At 40.8% G+C, this 14,926-nt stretch overlaps 1 protein-coding gene across 6 annotated transcripts in view; it reads right to left on the bottom strand.

Annotated features, from left to right (window-relative positions):
* Positions 1-14,926, bottom strand: part of LOC140714630 (septin-9-like) — a 307,344-nt gene that overhangs the window by 141,551 nt on the left and 150,867 nt on the right. The window contains exon 1 of one of the 6 annotated variants that reach the window (XM_073025985.1): positions 1,943-2,159. The exons of the other annotated variants lie outside the window; for them this stretch is intronic. Within the exon in view, the coding sequence (XP_072882086.1) occupies positions 1,943-1,997 (55 nt within the window). The 5' untranslated portion in view covers positions 1,998-2,159. Of the gene's footprint in view, positions 1-1,942; positions 2,160-14,926 lie in introns of those variants that run through there. 6 annotated transcript variants of the gene reach the window in all.

Below are 14,926 nucleotides of genomic sequence, written 5' to 3'. Positions count from 1 at the left end.
GAAATGTCCATTATTTCATACCTGATTGACTGAATTAATGGAACTCTTTTTGGAATCAGAACATTAACAGACTCACATCAACTCCAAGACTTAAATGTGTTGTTGAGGTTGATAATTGGTCTAATAGAGAATTAATACTGCAGTATCAGAGTTCCTGCAATTAAAGAACCAAAGGGTGCCTTCTCTTTCTAATTTAATCAGAAATAATTCTGGGAAAGGGGCTGTAGACATACTCCTAATATTTGCCCAGAATACCTCCCTTAACTTTCATAAGACCCAATAAGTTTTATTTCGCTCAGCTGACTGTGTCACACCCAAAGGAGCCCCTGTGCTTTCTGTGTTAATATGACACTTGAAATGCTAATTCATTACTCTGTCATACTTGTGGGAACCCTGAGAACTGGAAGGTCAATATAATTACACCATTTCTAATTTTCCAAGTAGTCTTTGCCTAAGCTGAGATCACTGCAAGTTTAATTTCAGCCAACATTCTCAGAGAATTTGTCCAGCCTTAAACTGCAGTCTGTAGAAATCTGAATATGATTTCAGATGTCATTTTAAAATGAGCCAGCTTTCATTTGTCAGAAACAACCTCCATTCCAAACGGACATAGTGAGGAATTAAAAAAAAATAATTAACAGCTGCATTCTAGCAGCAAATTGTATTTATGACCAACTTAACAACAGTTCCTTGGGCTTGTAGAAATCTTCACTGTAGGTGTAACCAGTCTACAATTTCAGGATTATTGATGATGTTGCAATTAAGAGGTACTTAAAATGCACTTTATAGAAGATAATTCTATATGCACTGGAAACAAGATACTTCCAGTTGTAATATTTAAATTTTTACCTAGCAGACTCACGGTTATGTTATTAAGTGGCAAGTGCCAATAGTTTCAATATTGACTCATTTGGTACACTAGAACACAAAGAGCAATTAAATTATGTTTCCTTGTTGCTAGGGTCATCAATAAATGAAGTAAATTATTATATATTCAATTAGGTGAAAAAAAAACAGCCGGATCCACTCAGTGACAATTTGTATGCCTGGCCATTCAATTTCCTGCTTTTTACAGATTAGCAAGTCTGCCAGTACATACAGTACGTCATCATTGACCTTTCAGTCCTTATTTTTTTAGAACTACCTTTATAATTTGTCCACAATAGCTCTAATATTGCAATCAAGCAAGTAGTAGTTTCGCCCATCTCCTCCCCAATCTATGTTTTCAGCTATTGTCAACCGCCTGAACCATTTACTCTGTATTGCGTGATAACAATGATTTGCGAATTTCAACAAAGCCCATGTTTGGTTAAAAGTCCCTTGCTTAAGCAAACTTTGAACCGTTCCCTAAATGCACTGGAGGGATTCCCTATTATGTCCTGAGAGAAATATAGCGCACACAGAAACAGATAACATTCCCATTTCCTGCTCTTTACAAGAAGTTTCCTTACAATATTAGACAGAAAGGAAGCAACAATTATCAGTTGTTGTAGTGTAGTATCCTGCAGGGGGTGGGGAGGGGGTGCAGGGCAAAGTCAGAGCAAGAGCAGAATACTAAGGAATGACAACCAGGAATGCTGCTGTGAAGGATTAAATAACATACGAGTCCGTCCCTCTGATGCATTGCACAGAAATCTAAGGCTGCAGTTTCTAAACAGATTCGAGCTCTCGGTTTAAATTGAACTGCTTTTAACCAATATACTTAAACTTACACACACACACACAACACGAATACATAAATTTGATTTAGTCTGTTTAAATTCAGATCTAAATATTATTCTTCTGGTGAATTAAGAACGAAACAAAATCTGCACATATATCATCACTATCAACAGCAACCTTTAGAAGAGTTAAAATGAACACAAAATATTTTTATTTTCCAAACTTCCACAGCATAAATCACATATTAACGCGAGTTATCAGTTAGAATAGAGTCACAAACCTTCAAAATCTGATATAATCCCCTCCAACTGGTCATTTACTGACATGTCAGACATCTTCCTAAAATACTGTCCGTCCCTGATTTAGACTCCAGACACAAATTATCCCCCCCAAAAACAATACAATTCCACCAAGTTTTCTGGGGGGGGGGGGGAAGCTGTGATGATGTTTTGTCCTCAGTACTCACTGAAACAACTTTTGGGACTTAAAGGAGGCTGGCTGCCGTGAAGTACGCTGAGCCAACCAAAGGCAAAGGCATGCAGGATGAATGAATAAGGCCCGCCCTCCTCCCTGACGCAGGCAAAGAACCAGTCGGGCAGCTGATTGGTTGGGCGAGACGCCCATCAAAAATGCAGACGGCTCCGCTGTGAATTGGAGCGCATCACTGATGTGGAAGGCCGCAGCTTGGGGGCAGCACAGCATAGTTGCAAAAGAAGGCAGACGTTCAGTAGAAATGCTTTAAAAAAGCTTTCAGGCCTTCCATGAGCTGCATTGAAAAAAAGTAGCAGCTGGGAAAAAGACACTGGATTTGTATCAAAACTGTAATTTCTAACTGAAAGCACCAAATTGATAGTATAACTTACTATAGCTAATGAACAATATTTGTGGAGGTTACCGTCTCCAGAGATAAATCTGTACCCACATCACTCACAGCTTTTTGATCTCAGATCATAACCCTGATAAATAAGTGCACATCCATTTCTTCAGAGTTCTTCTGAGAAGAGTATAATCTAACAATCACTGCTTTAGAAGGAAAGAGCAAGATCATTTATATGTTAAATTTTGTAAGTAATGCACAGGAAAATTGTTGCCTCATTGAAATGAATTTGAGGCCTTTTTCCTGTTGCATCTATATACCAACACAAAAGGCTGAGGAGCGTACATCATAGATTGATCCCTTTAAAGATAGCTTAATAATAGTTTCAATATACGTTGTTGATACAAGTCATTTGTAGTATTCAGTTCGAATCACTATAATAAGATTGAACTTCGCCCGTTTCTTTCAGCATATACATTGTGAATCAGCTTCAACGGAAATCTTCCCCTCATGGGGAATATCAATTGTTCTAACCTGTTACATTCAAATAATCTGTAAAAATATCCAAAACAATAACAGCATGCCTCATCAATAAGTATAAATGCAACCCTTAGAATCAGAACAGGCAAAGACATTTGGCAAGCCGTGAGGAAAGCAAAGTAACCCAGACTAGGAACTACTCATGCTCAATTTTAGCTTTGCAGCAAAAATATTGTTTACACTAGTTTCCAAAGGTGAAAAAGTACAGTACATTTGAGCTAAAGATGTAATTTGTTTTCTTTGCAGATTCTGTATAGTATAGATTACACACACATTCACATTACATATATGTATCAGTTGTCCTTTTACATTATTCTCTGATTTTTTTTGTCTGAAGTTCTCCTGCAGTATTTCAGTATTCACCAACTCATTAAAACATTTCTGTATGTAGAATACTTCCTCACCTTTTTAGTTGCTTACATGACCGATGGTTTAGAAGGAATCAAGAGGAGGTTGCCATTGTTTGAGCCACATTTATTCAACAGTCCATAAACAACTACCTTTATGTTGTTGAGGAGATGAAGAATCAAAATCTTTGAGCAATGTAATTTCCATCGACTTCTACACAAACCTTAAAACATAGTCAAAACTTTAATTTTCATTCAGAGCATCTTTCTATCAGATTTTATATTACATTTAGACAGGTAAATGCTAGGAAAAGCTTAGAGCCAGCATTCCCAACCTGAGGTCTGTGGACCCCCTTTGCTTAATGGTATTGGTACATGGCATAAAAAAGGTTGGGAAGCCCTGGTTTAGAGGGATTTGGTTCAAAGGAGAGAAATGGGACTAGCTCAGGAAAATATCTTGGTTAGCATAAATGAGTCAAGCTGAATGGCCTACTTCTTTGCTATATTACTCTATAAATATATCATTTCTATAACCCCTATTTCAGAGCCAGGCTGTTGGTTTGAAACAAAATTTCTTCTCTCCACAGCTGAATAATTTTCCATGCATGGAAGTTTACCTGGTCATTTTTCCAAACAGATGGGGCAAAAATAATTTTTTTTTAAACTCAGAAATGCAATCAATGCAACACAAGGCAAGTTATGAAGATATTTTTGAAGAGATAGAAATGAACATCAAGTGTTCTAGTCTCAGTCTTCCAAACTGTTCCTATTTTGGGCCCTGGAGCTATTTTGGGCCCTGGAGCTATTTTGGGTCGCTCCAACCAGATAGCCGTCTTCTGTCACATGCAGCCAGCGGGAAAGAGATTGCAGCATCAATGTGGGTCTCCACAGCCGCTCTAGGAAGTGCACCACCACGAGCTGACTTTTCTCATGTGCTACCCACCGTCCCTCGAGACCGAAGGATGCTAAAAGATCCAAGGAAGGATGTGCTGGCCTAGTAAAAGATCCAGAGGAGGTTCACAAGGATGATCTCAGGCAAAGCAAAACATGAGGAACACCTGATGTCCCTAGGCCAGTATTCAAAGGTTGGGGTTCAGAAGGATGGGGTGGGGGGAAGTCCCATTGAAACATCCTAGGTTCTAAAAGACCTAGGTAGGGTAGATGTGGAGACACTTTTCCCATTTCAAGATTCAAGATTCAGAAACTTTATTGTCATTCTAACCGTACATCAGCTCTGCAGGGCAGAATGAGACAGCGTTTCCCAGGAGCAGTACAATCATAACATAACAAACGCAACACTAAATAATAAACATAACAATAAATAGTAAAACACAACAGCCACATTTCAGTTAAAAACAAGTTAAAAGTGTCCAAAGCAGAGTCAGGTAGAGCAGCTATTTAGCAGTCTGACTGCCTGTGGGAGGAAGCTGTTTAGTAGCCTTGTAGTTTTAGTTTTGATGCTCCTGTAATGCTTACCTGATGGCAGAAGAACAAACAGTTCATGGAGAGGGTGTGAGGGGTCTTTAATGATGTACCATGTCTTCTGGAGGCATCAACTCTGAAAGAGGTCTTGGACAGAAGGTAGGGAGACCCCAATAACCTTCTGTGCTCCCCTAAACACCCTCTGCAATGCTTTTTAGTCAGCAGCACTGCAGCTGGAGTACCAGGTTGTGATGCAAAAGGGCAGCACACTCTCAACCACGCCTCTGTAGAATGTAGTTAAGATGTTAGTGGGGAGTGATGCTTGTTTAAGCTTCCTCAGAAAGTGCTGGGCTCGTTTCACAATCCCAGTGCTGTTCCTGGACCAGGTGAGATTGTCCGAGATCTGCACCCCAAGGAACCTGATGTTTTCCACTCTCTCCACTGTGAAGCTGCTGATGCTGAGGGGTGTGTGCTCAGGCTGAGACCGTCTGAAATCGACGATCATCTCCTTGGTTTTGGTGACATTAAGCATCAAGTTGTTGTCACTGCACCAGCTCTCTAAGTGTTTAACCTCCTCTCTGTACATTGTTTCATCATTTTTGCTGATGAGCCCCACCACTGTGGTATCATCAGCAAATTTAATGATCAGGTTCCCCTTGAATTTGGCTGCTCAGTCATGTGATAGCATTGTAAACAGCAATGGGCTAAGCACACAGCCTTGTGGGGATCCAGTGCTCAGTGTGATGGAGTCAGAGATGTTCCTGCCTGTGGTGAACTACATATACCTGTCTGGACACGTCCTCCCCTGCTGACTGCTCCTGTGGCTCCTCCCACAGACCCCTGTATAAAGGTGATTGGAGGCACTGCTTCTCCCTCAGTCTCCAGGATGTTGTGTGGTGGTCACTTGCTGCTGACGGTGCTTTCTTCCAGCCAATAAAAGCCTACCTTGACTCACGTCTCCGAGAGTTATTGATGGTGCATCACTGCCAACACGGACTGACTGTGGTCTCTCTGTCAAGAAATCCAGAATCCAGTGACACATGGCAGTGTTAAGGCCAAGCAGCGACAGTTTCTCCACTAGTCTCTGCGGGATGATGGTATTGAACGCTGAACTGAAATCAATGTGGTGAACTAGTTATACCTGTCTGACTGCTCCTGTGGCTCCTCCCACAGACCCTGCTGACTGCTCCTGTGGCTCCTCCCACAGACCCCTGTATAAAGGCGACTGTGGTCTGCTGCTCTCCCTCATTTTCCCAGGATGTAGTGTTGTTTGTTCTTCCAGTTAATAAAAGCCGATATCTCACTTCCTAAGTCTCAGCGTGAGTTATTGATGGTGCATCAATCAATGTACAGGATTCTGGCATAAGTGTCTTTGTTGTCCAAGTGAGAGCGAACTGTGTGCAGTGTGGTGGATATTGCATCCTCCGTAGAGCGATTTGGACGATAAGCAAACTGTAGAGGATCCAGCGACGAGGGGAGGCTGGCTGTGATATGAGGCTTGACAAGCCGTTCAAAACATTTCATCACTATGGGGATCAGGGCAACGGGACGGTAATCATTCAGACAGGCTACAACTGATTTCTTTGCTACAGGGATGATTGTGGAGGTTTTGAAGCATCTGGGGACAATGGCTTGACTAAGGAAGACGTTGAAAATGTCTGTCAGGGCATCTGCTAATACATCAGCACATTCCTTGAGTGCACGTCCAGGGATGTTGTCGGGACCTCCCGCTTTTCGTGTGTTAACCCTGGCAAGGGTCCTCCGTGTGTGCTCTGAATCAATGATTGGAGCCGGCTGGTCAGATGGTAAGAAGGGACTGGCTCTCCCATTTGTTGTAGTGTTTGATGATTCGAAGCGTGCAAAGAATTTGTTAAGCCTGTTAGGAAAAGAGGCATTGCTGTCATCAGTTTTCTGCCTGATCTTGTAGTCTGTCAGAGCTTTAATTCCCTGCCACATCCGTCTGGTGTCACCTGTGTCACAGAAGTGACCATGTATTTTGCCCGCATAGGCCCTTTTCGCTTTCCTGATCCCTAGTGAAAGCGCAGACCTGGCTGAGCGAAGCGTACTCCTGTCCCCCGATCTGTAGGCTGTGTCACGGGCCTTCAGTAGCGAACGCACCTCTGTTGTCATCCATGGCTGTTGATTACCACGTGCGGTGAAGGTTTTCATCACAGTAACATCCTCCATGCATTTGGCTATGTAGCTGATTACTGCCTCCACATACTCCTCAATGTCTGTATGGTCATCATAGGAGGCTGCTGTTTTGAATATGTCCCCGTCTCTGTGCAGAAAACAGTCTTGTAGTGCTGAGGCTGCTCCTTTTGGCCAGACCCTCATCTGTCTTTGCTCTCACACAGAGTTTATATGCTGGTGTTAACATGACAGATATGTGGTCAGAGTGGCCAAGATGGGGGCGGGGGACTGCTTTGTATGCCTGTGGGGTGTTGGTACAAACCAAGTCCAGTGTTGTCTCCCCTGGTTTTGAAATCCACATATTGCAGGAATTTGGGGAACACAGTCTGTAAGCTGGTGTGGTTAAAGTCCCCAGCAATCACCACAAAGCTGTCAGGATGTGTAGTCAGTAGCTCACTGATGGTTTCACGTAGGCCTCCCAGTGCTTCGTTAGCATTAGCCTCAGCATTGGCACTGGGAGCTACGTAAACAGCTGCCACAAGCATAATGGCGAATTCCCTCGGCAGATAGAACGGCCGGCATTTCACAATGAGAAATTCAGCCAGCAGTGAGCAGTGTTTAGCAGCTACCATAGCGTTCACACACCAATAAACAGACCTCCTCCTTGGCTCTTAGCGGAGCTAGCTGCCTCTCTGTCCGCACGAAATGATGTCATTCCCTCTAGCTGTATCGCCGTGTCCGGTATGTTGTCATGGAGCCAGGATTCCGTTAAGACATACACACAGCAGTCTTTAAATTCCTTGCGTGTTTCTCTCAGCAGACGCATCTCATCCAGCTTGTTGTCGATGGAGCATACATTTGAGAACAGGAGGGATGGTACTGCTGGCCTGCTGGGGTTAGCTTTTAGCCTAGCATGGATGCCGGTCCTCTTACCCCTCCTCTGTCTTCTCTCACAGTGCTTTCGCTTCCTCCTCCCTCGGGAAGCAACCGGCTTGGTAGCGGATAGTAGTCCGTAGCAGTGTAAACTGTCCATGTCACACCAGAGCTCGTCAGTTTTTCCGACATAGTATGCCCTGATGTTAACGAGCATATTCCGACTGTATGTTATGCGTCTAGGACAAACAGAACGAACACTAGATACACTTATCGCTCCCCGAGGGGCCGCTGCGTCCATGCACATCGCCATCTTCCTACGAATTTGTAGGAAAGCCTAGGATCTAAGGACACACCGTCTAAATAAAGAGTTATCCTGTTAAAACTGAAATGAGGAGGAATTTCTTCAGCCAAAAGGCAATGGATCTGTGGTGGCCAAATCAATGGGCTCATTTAAGACAAAGAATGATTCATAGAGAGAGGGTGGGCAAACATGTTTGAATCAAAAGCCGCCATAATTGAATTATTGTGCAGAATGGATGGGCCAAGTATCCTATTTCAGCTCCTATGTCTTATAGATTTAAAGCAGATTTTTTCCAAGAACAATTATTTTGAAATTGGAATTGGTTTAGTAATCTCATATGTACTGAGATACAGTAAAAAAGCTTGTATTGCACTGTTCATACGGATCAAATCATTACACTGTGTATTTAGATAGAACAAGGGAAAATAACGCCAGAATGCAGAATAAAGTGTACAATAATGGAGAAAGTTCAGTTCAGGTAAACAATTAAGATGCATGATCATAACGAGTCCATTATATTGCATTAGGGAACTATTCAATCGTCGTATAACAGCTGGGTAGAAGCTGTCCTTGAGCCTGGTGGTACTTGCCTTCAGATAATTTGGGAATCGTTATTAATAAGTAGCATATTGCCTCTTATTTTAAAAGAGTTTAATCTGATTTTAAAATTCTACACTGTCTGGATTACCTGTCTTTGATTATATAGATGCAGAATTACATCATATTTTGTCTTTGCCTTATAAAGCTACCAAACCAAATTTAAGCCACTCATCTGGAATTTGTCTGGGCCCAACTTCCAACATTTCTGTTTGAAATTCTCCACAAGCAACTTATGAAACACTGAGCACCATCTATTTGGTCTCAGCTAATGCAGCATGTGTTGACTGAAATAAAGGAACAGTCAAAATGTCATTTTTAGCAAAGCCATGAAATTTAATTAGAGCAAATTTGTTGTCACCAGGAACAGTGACAATACAATCTATACTATAAACTTGATTAATCCTGTTTTGACACAAAGATCTTATTTGCAATGCAACAGAGTATTCCAAGAAGTTGCCTACAGTTTTCTTCTGTTTGCCTCCTTTTTCTGCAGTAGAGGTCTTCTTTCAGGAGGCCTATCTCCATCTGCGAATCTCTCCAGGAGTTATAGTAGAACGATCCATTATAAGAAACTTAGATCTAAGTAATTTTTCCTCCATTTTACCTGCTGATGAACATTATTCCACAATAGCTGAAGAAATAATGAAAGGCTGATTATTCTAAGAAGAAGAAAAATGAAGTGTAACACTTGATGAGCACTTCAGAGTCTAATTTGTCCTCCTGCAATATGATGAAGTTGAGCATATGCCACGAGATGAGGAAACCTCCTTTCTGGAGTTGTTGTCACACTGGCTGAAGCATTGACTTAATGGGCGATTGGAAAACTACAAGTTGTACTTTTAATGTAGTTTACCGAAAGATTAGTTCTGGTTAACAGTATATATTTAAAGAGAAAAACACAAACACAATGAGATGTAGAACTGAAATTTCTTAGAGGACTACCAGTATGGGGGGTATCATAGAATTAGGCAAAGGGAATGGTGGTTATTTCAAAAGGAGAAATTAATTAATTAAGTAGTGCAAAACAAGAGCTAAAATAGTGAGGAGGTCATTGTCTGTTCAGAAATCTGATGGCGAAGGAAAGAAGGTTTTCCTAAAACATTGAGTGGGTATCTTCAGGCCCCTGTACCTTCCCTCTGATGGGAGCAATGAGAAGAGAGCATCGTCTGGGTGGTGGGATTGTCATTGCCATTGGCAGGTGGTGTACAAAGTAAGTCGGACATTAAGACTCCATTGTCTTGGCAGTTGCAGATTAGCTGGATGATGGCTGCCATGGAGGTCTGGAAAGTGCTGGGGAACTGGGGCACAACCATCCACTGTTCACCAGAGTCACAGTCACACTGAAGGCATACATGTTTTATCTATGTGCCAAGCCATGAGTGGTCTCACATCATTGCGAAGTGTTGGATGACTAGTCAGGCAGCAGTTACAGCAGAACACATTGAATTGCATAAAACAAGGCAAATGCAAAAAATGATGAAGCAAGAAAAATGATTGGGAAATGACTGTTGAGAAACTAGCAAAGTTTTGATCAAAACAAACCTCAGAAAATAAACCCTTTAAGTCATGGCTCATTGGAAAATTAGCCACAAAACTCTCCGGCACCAGATCTGTGCCAGCATTTGTGGGCTGCCCCAGCACTTCCTTGGGTTGCATTGGTTGTTAATGCAAATGACACATTTCACTATATGTTTCAATGTACACGTGATAAATAAATGAATCTGAAACTTTATGAGATTGTTCAATTAATTTCATAGACTATACCTTTGAGCTTCACTTTCTCAAAGAGAGGCATGATTAGGTATGTACAGTAATAGGAAAACACTAAGTGCTGTAATATGAATGGTACATGGAAACATCAGCTTCAATTTTGCAATTACCAATCCAGTATTCTGGTATTGATATTTTCTTTTATTAAGAATAAATGTATAACAGACAAATAGCAATATATTTAAGTATTTGCTCCAGCTTCAAATAAAATGATTTTCCTAATATTTAAAGGAAAACCAAATCGCTTATCTGCTGATGTCAATGGAAGCAGATAAGCAGAGAAGAATGCAATTAACTCTTGGATGAGATTGAAGCTGATGTCTGTTTCAACTCCACTTACTCATATTCAATTCAATACACTTATCTAATAATGAAAAAAAAAATCAATCTCAATCTAGAAAGTTTCATCTGACCCAGAAGGAAGTTTGGAGATACTCACCATCACTTCTGGCAAAGAAGTGCTCCCTGTTTCCATTCCTAAATGGACTAACTACGTGTGTATATATATGTATAAAGCATATGTATCTTTTTTTCCATTTCTCTACTACAGAAGGAGAAACCTGCACTGAATGGCCACCAAAATTAATAAATGTAGGAAAAATGTAGGAGTTGAATGTGTGTAGAATTGTCTTTGCTGACCACATCTTTCCAAGAGGGAAAAGGCTGGATTTCCTTGTGACTCAGGAGCACTTCTTTGGAACTGGAATTAAATCTTCAAAACTCTTGTTAATCCAATCATCTGTGGAACCCCATCCCAACCATTACCTCTTAACTGGGTGAGTGCTTGGGAGTTCAACTCAGTTTATCTTTTGAGGTGATTTCATTCAGCTCTAGTGGGACTAAGATCCCATTTTACCACCTGCTGACTAGGGAGCAATGCCTTCCTGGTTCCATTAAAAGGCCCACCTCAAGAGTGAAAAGAACCCCAGGAGCTAGAATTTCCGAAGTCCTCATGCAATAACAATACCTGAGTTGTTTGCTGAACTTTCTACCATGACTTCCATCACTGACAACCATATAATAAATGCAATTTGTGCCACAATAAAATACTCTATGCTGGCCCCAGCACTGGTCATTTTAGAAAACAGCCTTCTGTTACACAGGTTAATTGAACCCAAGGATGTTAGAAAACTCCACTGTGGCGGGATGAAAATGAGGGTTACCGAATTAAAAAAAAAATAACTTGGAAAAAAAAGCTATCCAAGAACAAGGCGTGGAAAAGCGACAGAAATGCTGCAAGTTATAGAAACTGACTAAAGAGGATGTTAAAAGTGGAATGAGTACCCTACTTACTGAAAATCCACAGGGTGAAAACCTTGGAGGGAGACAATATCGATAAAAGATTTATTGAGGCTACAGCCAAAACGAGCAAAAGCTATAGCGAGACAATATCAGCACAGTGTAGTCCAAAATCCCTACCATGTAAATGAGAATTAGTTCTGTTAACTCATACCAAGGGATTTAGTGAGTTAAATCACTTTTACTGTTCTATAACTTATATGTGAAATATATTCAGTAGTGTTGTAACTGAGAAATGTTTGTAAATGATAATGTGACATTGAGTTATATTGAATTAGAAAATAGAATGCGTGTTTGAATTTACGGATTTTAATCCTGTTGAATATAGGTCACGTATTTTTGTGTAAGTGTTGTGAATTGACTTTCTGTGGATGACCCACTATTTCATCCAACGAACCAAGAAACAAAATGGCAAGCCACCCAAGATTGAAGAACCATCGCAGGAACAAAATACCTCAAGATGTTGGGTGCATAAGTTTATTTCTCATTCGAAGGATCTGAATTTGATTTTTTGAAAGAGCTGATTATTTTTCCAAAGACTTTGATAACTTACTGAATGAGATTTACTTTGTTTCAAAGTTGTGATGTTGGAGATTTGCTGTGAAAGGAGTTAAGCTACATATGTATAATTTTAGGGGTGTGAATTTGAAGTTGTAGCATACTGACCTGAAACTAAAACTAATATTTAAGAATAGGAATTCAATTAGTTTCCTAACTAGCTAGGGATAAATAAAAAGGAAAGATTAGTCTGAAAGCCTTTAAATAGGAAATAACACTAGATCTAAACACAAAAATGCAACTGCAGATGCTGTGGATCAAAGAATACGTATACAACGCTGGAGGAACTCAGCAAGTCAGGCAGCATCCGTGAGAAAAGAGTAGCCAACGTTTCGGGTTGGCTACTCTTTTCTCACGGATGCTGCCTGACCTGCTGAGTTCTTCCAGCATTATGTACGTAACACTAGATCTAATTAGTTAGAGAAATCAGAGTAATAAAGGCTAGTCTAATGAATCTCACTGATTCTAATTAAAAGGAATTTGATTTTCGTTTAATATCTGAGATTTGGAACCTAAAACAAAATGTTGGAATTTTAATTGTTTTGCTCATGTAAATATTTTATATATATATTGCTATTTTTATAAACAAACATAACTCTAGAAGTTTGTGTTTTCTATTCACTGTTCTCGTTCTGATACCTAGAGCTTCTAATGGCCCACTAGCACTCAGTGTAGTACTATGCAACTTGATTTTCTCATAGAGTGTACATGAGATAAGGCAAGTACTACACAAGTATTACATAAATCTTGGTTAGCCAGCCAGCAGGCAATTTATTAGATAAACACTAACATACTGATTTATATACAAAGCACTAAAAAAATCTTATCTTTCAAACTCACTTTTGTTCAATTAAAACCTACAGTGAAAGAAAATGAATGTCATAGAGGAAAAGGGTGTGAAAATCCCAAATGTTGTTTTAGTCAGTGGCATAACAGGAAAAAAAAAGATGAGGAAATACTAGACATTCTAAAAGGATATGGTTCAATTGCCAGAGTTATTCCTCTAACTGACCCTAGTGCAGAATCTCCCAAGTCCCTCATAGTAGAGTACAATTTTGGCTCTGTGGTGCAAGATCTCCAGGCCTCGTACCATACACTCAAAAGGCAAACAATGACCAAAAAGCTTTTCTGCCATCTAGTTACTTTATCTAGTGTTTACTCTCAGAAAGTTGGAAAAGTCACCACTCCAGCTTACACTGGTGAGTTGAAAATCTCAGCGAGGCACAGTGGGAAAAATTATGATGAAATCCTGAGAGAGATGTTAACACGGGTCAGTGAAACCCTTACTTTCGAGAGTAGGGAAGCAGTCACTGTTGAAACTGCTGAAGATGTACATAACAAGACCACAACTGCTAACTTCAGAGCAGACTCCCCTGATACTAACCAGCTAGAAACAGTTCCAGCTGCTGTGCAGAATAACTCAGTCCCTGTAATAGATTTACCAGTGAACCCATCCCTCTCTCCCAGTGATCTTAAACCCCCAGATATTCAAAGAGTCATAGTGGAGCACATCGTGCACAATAATGACATGATGGCTTATGGCAACCCGGCGGTAAGGCGCTGAACATTTGCTGGTAGAACCCCTCCTCCACCTAATGAGGTGGATTATGAGACTTGGCGTGTCCTTGCAAGACCCAAATGTGTCTGATCTTTATAGAACATGAAAAAACTGCAGAAGTATTCTTTCACCAGCTTCTGACATCATCAAGTCAACAACCCCTGGAACTTTACCTGCTATTTGCATATGTCTCCTAGATTCAGCTTTTACCACTATGGAACACGGTGATGAATCTTTCACCAAATTCAGGAACACGGTACAGAAGATGGGTGAAAAACCGTCTACCTCCCTATAATGGTTACGGGTAGTGTTGACGTTGACTGTAAAGCAAGGTAGAGTTGCTGAAACTGAGGCTAAAAAGCACCTCTTAAAACAGTTTTGTAGGGGATGCTGGGACTGCTCCACAAACTTAGAGCTGCAGTTTGAACAGAAATAACCAAAACCCGTCATCATTTACTGAGCTACTGACATTTCTACACGCCAACGAAGACAAGCGTGCTTCCAGAGCAGTCACACAACGTGCGTTATGCAGTCTTAGACCACAGATATCTGTAAAGAAGATGATGTAGCACAGCTAACCAGTTACTTCTCTACTGACTAAACAAATTGCTGAGCTTCAAAGTCAACTAGCTACTCTACAAGCTACGAAACAGCAGAAGGGAAGAGTGAACTCTAAGACAGCAAGTGATAAGCCACTAAAAGGAAAGGCTGACACGAAAGGAAAACAAGAACCCACAGCCACTGACCAGCAGCCAAGTGTCAAACCATAACCTTGGTGCTGTTTTAAATGTTGTGAAGATGGGCTCATAGGCTGTTCTTGCTGTAATGAACCAAATCCTGCCCTGGCAGCAGAAAAGAGAAGACAGCTCAAGAAGAGACAGAGTGAGTGGGAGTCACATTATGGCACTCCTAAGCCTCAGTTTAAACTAGAAGCGGTTCCTGTGGTGGGACAAATATTGGCAAAGCATGTCCCAAAATCATTCAGGATCTTTCTTGGTGAAACAAAGTCCAAAAGACAGACTGTTAACCTATGCAAGGGGTTA

The sequence above is a fragment of the Hemitrygon akajei genome, chromosome 22 (genome assembly GCF_048418815.1).
Source record: "Hemitrygon akajei chromosome 22, sHemAka1.3, whole genome shotgun sequence".
Taxonomy (NCBI): Eukaryota; Metazoa; Chordata; class Chondrichthyes; order Myliobatiformes; family Dasyatidae; genus Hemitrygon; species Hemitrygon akajei.
This window is presented reverse-complemented; position numbering and strand designations above follow the sequence as displayed.